The sequence below is a fragment of the Heliangelus exortis genome, chromosome 2 (genome assembly GCF_036169615.1).
Source record: "Heliangelus exortis chromosome 2, bHelExo1.hap1, whole genome shotgun sequence".
Lineage (NCBI taxonomy): Eukaryota > Metazoa > Chordata > Aves > Apodiformes > Trochilidae > Heliangelus > Heliangelus exortis.
The window spans coordinates 132,778,035-132,786,380 of record NC_092423.1 but is presented as its reverse complement, the minus strand read 5'-3'; the positions used below and the strand labels follow the sequence as shown (position 1 = coordinate 132,786,380).

At 39.7% G+C, this 8,346-nt stretch overlaps 1 protein-coding gene across 12 annotated transcripts in view; it reads right to left on the bottom strand.

Annotated features, from left to right (window-relative positions):
• Positions 1 to 224: 224 nt before the first annotated feature.
• The window catches only part of OXR1 (oxidation resistance 1), a 251,657-nt gene continuing 243,535 nt past the window's right edge, over positions 225 to 8,346 (bottom strand). For all 12 annotated transcript variants that reach the window (XM_071738198.1, XM_071738188.1, XM_071738195.1 and 9 more), the window contains 3 exons: positions 7,028 to 7,123; positions 2,990 to 3,063; positions 225 to 2,224 (listed from right to left, as the gene is read on the bottom strand). In XM_071738198.1, coding sequence (XP_071594299.1) covers positions 2,089 to 2,224; positions 2,990 to 3,063; positions 7,028 to 7,123 — 306 coding nt within the window. In that variant the 3' untranslated portion in view covers positions 225 to 2,088. The remainder of the gene's footprint in view (positions 2,225 to 2,989; positions 3,064 to 7,027; positions 7,124 to 8,346) is intronic.

Here is an 8,346-nt window from a genome sequence, read left to right as displayed (position 1 = left end):
TGTCAGCAAGGATAATCTGAGGGTTTTTTTTTTTTTTTCCTTGAAAATAAGATTAACCCAGCATACTTCATTCTCTGCTTCCCACTGGGCTTTCAAAACCAAAACATCCCCCACAGGATGAGCAAATGCATCCTATATAATCAGTAAAGTTATTAAATGAACAGCAATAACCTGCATTTGTGCTTCCAAGAAAACTCCAACTTCTAAATAAACTCCAACTCAAGTTTATTTTTACATATATTTAGATTTATTTGCTATACATCACTGTGACCTTATAGTACTAAAATCCATTACAGGATTTTATTGTTGTTGTAATAATCAGTCTTAACTCCACAAAGACAATAATACTGCTGTGGAAGACCAAAAGGGAGAAAAGCCATCTCAATTTATTTACAGTTCCTTATTTTGTAAACATTTAGTCTAGACATGGTACTAAGTTCTAATAAGGATAGAGAGCTATACACAGACAGGAAACAAAGCCCTGAATTTCTATTAATATTGAGCATTAGCATATTATAGATGAAACATCTGCCCTTTCTCAATACCATAGCAGTAAGCTGTCTTCAGATAAGTTTTTAAAACTTTCCAGAGATGTAAATATTATGAAATAATATACAACTACATCTACTTAAGCCAACCCATTTGGCTTTTATTCCATTTCTAGAATAATTTAAAGTGCTCTAAGCAACCCGTCAACCAACACTTTTCTATAATAACAAAACTACTTTAAACATTAATTTACAAGGTAATATACAATGTTCATCTGAAGTAGCTGAAATTTCAGCACAAAGTCAGTCACTGTCACACTTAACAGCATTTTTTTTTTGTTTTTTTTTTTGTTGTTGTTGTTTTGTTTTTGCAGAACATAGAATAAAAGCTTTGAAACAAACAGTTTTGTTGAGCTGTTATTGCCACAATGGCTTATTGATTTTCCTACAAAAGTGGACAAGAGCTACTGGAACTGTATTCTAACCTGTCATATTTTTTGAGGTCACATGACAGTAAGTTTGCATATTCCACAAGTCTACAGAATTACAATATTGTCTACCTATAGTACATTATCTCATTTTAATCAGAGCTGGTGCTAACTGTAAATTTACAACATAGACCCACTCAAAAACATCACAACTAATTTTTTCTTTGGACAGGTAATAAGCTATATTCTTGGAGTTGATGTGCTACAAGGCTACAACAGTATAACAGTATATATCTGACACTTTATGTTGAAGAAAGATGCATCTGTTTCTGTAATTTTAATGCCCTCCTATAGCTACAAATTGTTCACTGAGTTTTGTTTGCTTTAGCCATTTAATTCTGTGGAACTATCATGTTCTTACATTCCCTTGCTTTTTTGTAAGTCCTTTCCATGTAGCTCAGTACTGTCAGTATTTGTCCCAAACCTGCAGATCATTAACAGCATGTGCAAAACACTTGTTAGTACAATCAGCATGCAGCAAGAACACCTATTAATGAACTTTTTACTTAACATAAACAATAAACAAGTGGCACTGTTGACTTTGGATATCTTCTAACTTCACCATATGCACTGTTATGTGGTAAAAAGGAATGCCAGACTTCTCATCTGCTTGTGGCACCATGAATTAACCCATCAGGACCAATCTGCAGTGTTGCTGCCAGATAACCCCCACACAGCTTTCTTCTTATACAGGTTCTCAGAGGGCAACTTCATTCATAGACATAATTTGAATACAAAAATAATAACCTATATTTGATGAAGCAGCCCCTTAGGAGGATTGCAGAAAGGTGCGTGTGGGAAACCTGGGAGGCAACTGCAACAAGGATATGAAAAATTTGTAGGCTGCAAGGCTCTAAGTAACTAATGTTAATTTTTAGTCAACATAGTGTATATTTTGTAAAAGTGCCTACAGCTTAGGAAAAGTGGGACCATGTATTACAGATGTAAGAGCACAAAAATAAGCCTATTTCTAAAAAATAACTAGATGGCCATGTTGAGAAACTTATAAAAAAAATAATCAAAGACTGTGCATTGTATTGCTCCTAGGGATTTTTGAGCTGCACTGATTCATTACAGGTTTGGGACAATACCCTGTAGAAACTGTTAAATATTCATTCAAAAGCCCAGATTTCTATGTCTTGAATAGTGAAGTCTTCTCGCTTAGAAAGAGTATGATTCCCAAATGTTTTACATGAATGACTTCTTCCATGGTAGAGGTCACCATCGAGCCAAAGAGCAAACTCCCCTCTGCAAGACAGACAATATATTAAATCAATAGACTGAGGGAGTAAGCATTGAACTTATGAATTTATTTTTCATTCAGAATTCAGGAATGAGGAGGAATTATAGCATCATTATTTTTCAGCACAAGTACCTCACAGCTGTTGACAGTTGAAACTGCAACTGATTTTTTTTTTTCATATTTATTTATATTTTGGGAATATTCTTCTTTCAGATATTCTGAAATTAAAAGCTAACCCAAACTTTTCTGTTTTTAGCCCCTGGTGTAACAGTGTACAGTGTCCAGGTGTAACAGTACTCATATATGTAAGGAGAATGCTGATAACAAATAAGGGAAACTTCCTAGAAGCTTATGCACTTCAGTGAGAATTAAGAAGGGGAGAGAGAATATAAAATTTCTGAAGACACTGGCAAGTCTTGGGCTGGTACAGTTTCAATTCAAGCCTCTTCTAGTTACATGTAATTACATTTACGTAACTTCAGAATAACTACCTTATGTCCATTCTGAATACACCAAGATAGACAGGCAAGCAGAGCATGCAAGGCATCATAACCTTGCAGGGCTGACACTTGGTGCCACACTTTGCTGAAGACAAACTTCTTTTTTTGGTTACCTGAACATAGGAAGCTACACATTTGACATACTTCATCTTTTTTGGATGGTAACTGTGGACTCTTGATCTATTAAACTGAAATCAATTCCAATTTTTCTTTTCAAAGGTGTGCAGACACACACACTTTTAATACTCAGATGACAAAGAAACAACTTACCCTCCTCCACCAAAAGCAAGGGAGTCCATGTCTCCTTTAATAAAGAACATGTTGTCTCCTGTCCATTTGAAAACCTATTAAAGAAAAAAAACCAAAACAGCCCAGCGAGTTAAAAACACCTGAACTTTTCTTGGGGGAGGAAGGAAAACAAAACATCAGTACAGACAGACTACAGGTGGCTAAAGGCCAACATCCAGAGGGAAACAGGAGACCTGAACATGTAGGATATGACAGAAGGCTGAGGTACCCATTGACTTTTTTTCTTCAGTCCTTAGCAGTAAGGGCTCTGCCCACATCACCCAAGGACTGTGAGAAGGAAGATCAGCCCATTTAGGAGAAGGGCAGGTTTGACACCACCTAAAGGACCTGAAAGTGCACAAGTTCATGGGACCTGACAAGATCCATTCATAGCTCTTCAGAGAGCTGGCACATCAAGGTGCAAAGCCTATGTCCATCATACTTGAGAAGACGTGGCAGTTCTCACTGACTGGAAAAGGGGCAAACATAAACCCCATTTTCAAAAACAGAAAAAAATGAAAACCCAAAGAAACACAGACCAATTAATCTCACCTCTGTGCCTAGAAAGACCACGGAGCAGATCCTCTTGAAGGCTCTGCTAAGGCACATGGTAAATACGGAGGTGGCTGGTGGCAACCCCCATGGCTTTACAAAGGACAAATCTTGCCCAATAAATTTTATGGACTTTTATGATGGGGTTCACAGCACTGGTGGACAAGAGAAGAATGACTGATACCATCAACCTGGACTTGTGCAGTGTTTGACCCTGCCTTGCATGACATTTTGGACTCTAAAGTAAAAAGATATGGATTCCATGTCTGGACCACTGAGTGGATAAGGAATTGGCTGGATGGCTGGATTCAAAGAGTTGTAGTTAATGGCTTGATGTCCAAACGGAGACCAGTGATAATGGTGTTCCTCAAGGTTAACTACTGGGACCAGTGCTATTTAACACCTCTGTCAGAGACATGGACAGTGGAACTGAGTGCATCCTCAGCAAGCTTACTGACTACCCCAAGCAGTGTGGTGTGGTTGATGCACTGGAAGAAAGGCCATTCAGAGGTACACTGGCAGGATTGGGAGGTGGGTCCATGTCAACTTCATACAGTTTAGTAAGGCCAAGTACAAGGTCCTGAACCTGGGTTGGGGCAATCCCAAGTACAAATACAGGCTGGGAAGAGAATGGTTTAAGCACAGAAATGAGTAGAAGGGCTTGGGGGTGGTGGTTGATGAGAAGCTCGACATGAGCCAGCAATGTGCATTTGCAGCCCAGAAAACCACCAATGTCCTGGGCTGTATCAAAAGACCCATGGGCCAGCAGGTCAAGCAAGGTGACTCTCCACCTCTACTCTGCTTTCCTGAGATCCCACCTGGAGTACTGTGTTTAGTCAATCAATGCCAATTGCTCCCTGAGGGTACAGCTCCCTGAATTTGATAACCAAGATGGGGAGCAGAATGAAGCCCCCATAATCTGGGAGGAAATGAAGTTCTTGTGCTGCATGGATGTGCACAGGTATATGGGACCAGATGGGATGTACCCAAGAGTACTAAAGGAGCTGGCAGAAGTGCTCACCAAGCCATTCTCCATTATTTATCAACAGTCCTGGTGAACTGGGGATGTCCCAGTTGATTGGAAACTGGTAAATGTAACTTCCATCTACAAGAAGGGCCGAAAAGAAGATCTGGGGAACTATAGACCTCTCAGTTTGACCTCAGTGCCAGGAAAAGTTATGGAACAGGTCATCTTGAGTACCATCACATGGTACCTACAAGATAAAGTGATCAGGCCCAGTCAGCATGGGTTTACAAAAGGTAGGTTTTGTCTGACTAACCTGACTAAATCGCCTAGGGGATGAGGGAAGAGTGGTGGACATTGTCTATCTGGACTTCAGTAAAGCTTTTGACACTGTTTCTCACAGCATTCTTCTTCAGAAACATATGGCACTTGTCTTGGATAAATATACCCTGCACTGGATAAAAAATTGGCTGGATGGTTGGGCTGAAAGAGTTATCATCAATGGAACTAAATCTGGTTGGCAACCTGTCACAAATGGTGTTCTCCAGAGTTCAGTGCTGGGGCCTCTTCTCTTTAATATCTTCATTAATGATATGGATGAGGGGACTGAGTGCACCCTCAGTAAATTTGCAGATGATACCAAACTAGGTGGCAGTGTCAATCTGCTGGAGGGTAGGGAAGCCTTAAAGTGGGACTTAGACAGGTTGGACCAATGGGCCAAAGTTAATTGTAGGAGGTTTAACAGGGCCAAATGCCAGGTCTTGCACCTGGGTCATAACAACCCCATGGTAAGCTACAGACCTGGGGAAGTGTGGTTAGAAAGCTGTAAGTTGGAAAGGGACCTGGGGGTATTGGTTGACAGCTGACTTAATATGAGTCAGCAGTGTGTGCAGGTGGCCAAGAAGGCCAATGGCATCCTGGCTTGTATTAGGAACTCAGTGGCCAGCAGGAATAGGGAGGTGATCGTCCCTCTGTACTCAGCTCTGGTGAGGCCGCATCTCGAATTCTGTGTTCAGTTCTGGGCACCTCACTATAAGAGGGACAGAGAAGTGCTGGAATGTGTCCAGAGAAGGGCAACAAAACTCATGAAGGGCCTGGAGTACAAGTCCTGTGAGGAGCAGCTGAGGGAGCTGGGGGTGTTTGGTCTGGAGAAGAGGAGGCTGAGAGGAGACCTTATTGCTCTCTTCATCTACCTCAAGGGAGGCTGGAGCAAGGATGGAAACAGCCTCTTCTCCTTAGTGAACTGTGACAGGACCAGAGGAAATGGATGGAAGCTGCACCAGGGGAGGTTTAGGCTGGATGTTACGAAGTATTTTTTCACTGAGTGCGTTGTCAGGCATTAGAATGTCCTGTCTAGGACAGTGGTGTCACCATCCCTAAAGGTATTTAAAAGGCATTTGGACCTGGTCCTTAAGGATGTGGTTTAGTGGTTGACTGTGGTGCTAGTCAAAGGGTGAACTGGATGATCTTGGAGGTTTCTTCCAACCTAAACATTCTGTGATTCTGTGATTAGTTCTGGGGTCCCCAAAACAAGGACATGGAGATCTTGGAGTGAGTCAAGAGGAGAGCGACAAAGACAATCAGAGGAACAGAGCATCTCTTCTATGAAGACCGGCTGAAAGAGTTGGGGTTGTTGAACCTGGAGAAGAGAAGGCTCTGGGGGAGACCATACTGCAGCCTTCCAGTGCCTGAAGGGGGCCTAAAGGAACACTAGGGAGAGACTTTTTACAAGAGTGGGTAGTGATAGGATGATGGGTAATGGTTTGACAAAAAAGTTTGATTTAGGTTAGATATTAGGAATATATTCTTTGCTGAGAGGGTGGTGAGACACTGGAACGGAACAGGTTGCCCAGAGAAGTTGTGGCTGCACCTCCCCGGAAGTGTTCAAGGCAAGGTTGGACAAGACTTTGAGCAACTTGGTCTAGTGGGAGGTGCCCATGGCCATAGCAGGTGGGTTGGAACTAGATTAATCTTAAGGTCCCTTCCAACCCTAACTACTGTGATTCTATGGTCTAATGAAGTTATCAAAATACAACAAAATATTGTTATATATTGAAATATATATATTTGAAAGTGCAAGGAACAGATTTATGCAGACAAAAATTCTTACATTTTATTCTATATAAAACAAGACTATTCCAAAACTGGTCCTCTTTGAATACTGAAATTTCTAAACAATTAAAAATACCAAGAAAATACGCTTATGTTAGATGACATGTGCTATTAAGAGGATGTAATTTGTCAATTTTCAAACAGATGAGGAAGAACTTAGAATAGAAATCAGTACAATGAAAGAGTCAGGTTGAACACTTTCTTTTCACTACAGGAACACTACAGATTTACCACACACTTATGGATTCTGTGGAAAAATTAGTATGATGACATTTTGGGGGCTATCTCCTAGAAGTTTTCAGAGTTACTGCTAGATTTATTCTGTATGTATCTTGAAGTAATGCATACGGGGTATGGGGAGAGCCAGAATACATGAAATTATTACTACTTACCTCAAAATCTGGAGAAAAAGTGAACATAAAGGTCTCCCCAGTTCCATAAAAGCCATCACTCACTTTAAATGGTTCAGATGCTAGTGCACCAAAAACCTGCAAGAAAAAATATGCAGCAGAAAATACTGAAGAGAAACTATATAACATCTGAGAATTTCTAATGACAGTAACTGATAAACAAATAGGTTGTACACATCACCAGGTTTGAAGTTCACAGCAGGATAAGCCTTATGTGATATCATGATTCTAAGTGCATTGACTGAGCTACAGTACAGGGCTTTGTGGTACAATAAAAAGAAGGTAAGAGGACTGTCAGTAAAACCTGAATGTTGTTAAAAAAATAATTGAAGGATTAAAACACAAAACCAGGAAATTCTTAGAAATTGTGAATAATTTTTTAAAATTTCATATAAAAAGTTCCTTCTCCTTATGTACTTCCCCTTCCTACTCAATGAGGCTATTTTCAGCAAGGTCCTAGCTGTAACTGAATTGCTATTTTTCACGTAAATTATTCATTCCAATACAAACAACAGGCAAGCACCACTTGTCCTATCTTACAGAGACAGATTTTAAATAAGCCTTAGCTGGGCAGTAGAACTATTTGTAATACCCAGCAATAAAAACATTGCAACAGTAGTTAAAAGGTCTAAGGACTGATCACTGGGTTTTTAAAATCCAATTGAAGTACTATGCATTTCTCAGAAACTAGAATAATTAAGAAAAAAAATCCCTGCATAATTATGCAAAAGCAATTGTACTGTAGGAAGTACAATTCTCCCAAAAAACAGTATTTCTGTTGCTAGTAGGAATCTTGTTTCAACATCTGGAAGAGTAGAGCAGATGTAAGTATCAAGGCACTCCACTCGTTCATTTGTCTGTTATGAGAAAGAATGTGGTTTTGTTCACATTAATTATCAAGTATAAGCATAGGACTGATGAGAGTCAGACACTGAAGATAGTGTCCTGACTTGGAATTTGTTCAGTATTTAAAAGTTGAAATTATTTTCTTGAGCCCATCTTAAGAAATTTGTTAGCTGTAACTAGGTTTTCCAAGCATTCCTTACATGTTGAGCTCTACAGTAGCTGTTAACAAAGTGAGCATGAACTTCAGATTGGAAACTTAAGTGTTTTATATAGTTATTAAGCATCTAGTAATGGCTGTCCCAGCTCAATTTGGTGTTACCAGTACAGAAAAAACACTGCTTGAAAATTCCTTATTTCTCAGGAATATTGTGCACAAAGTTTCTTTTTCAGAAACTTCTACCTGCAATAGAAGACAGCGAGACTTGAAGAGTCATGTAAAGAAAAGATGTGCTTAT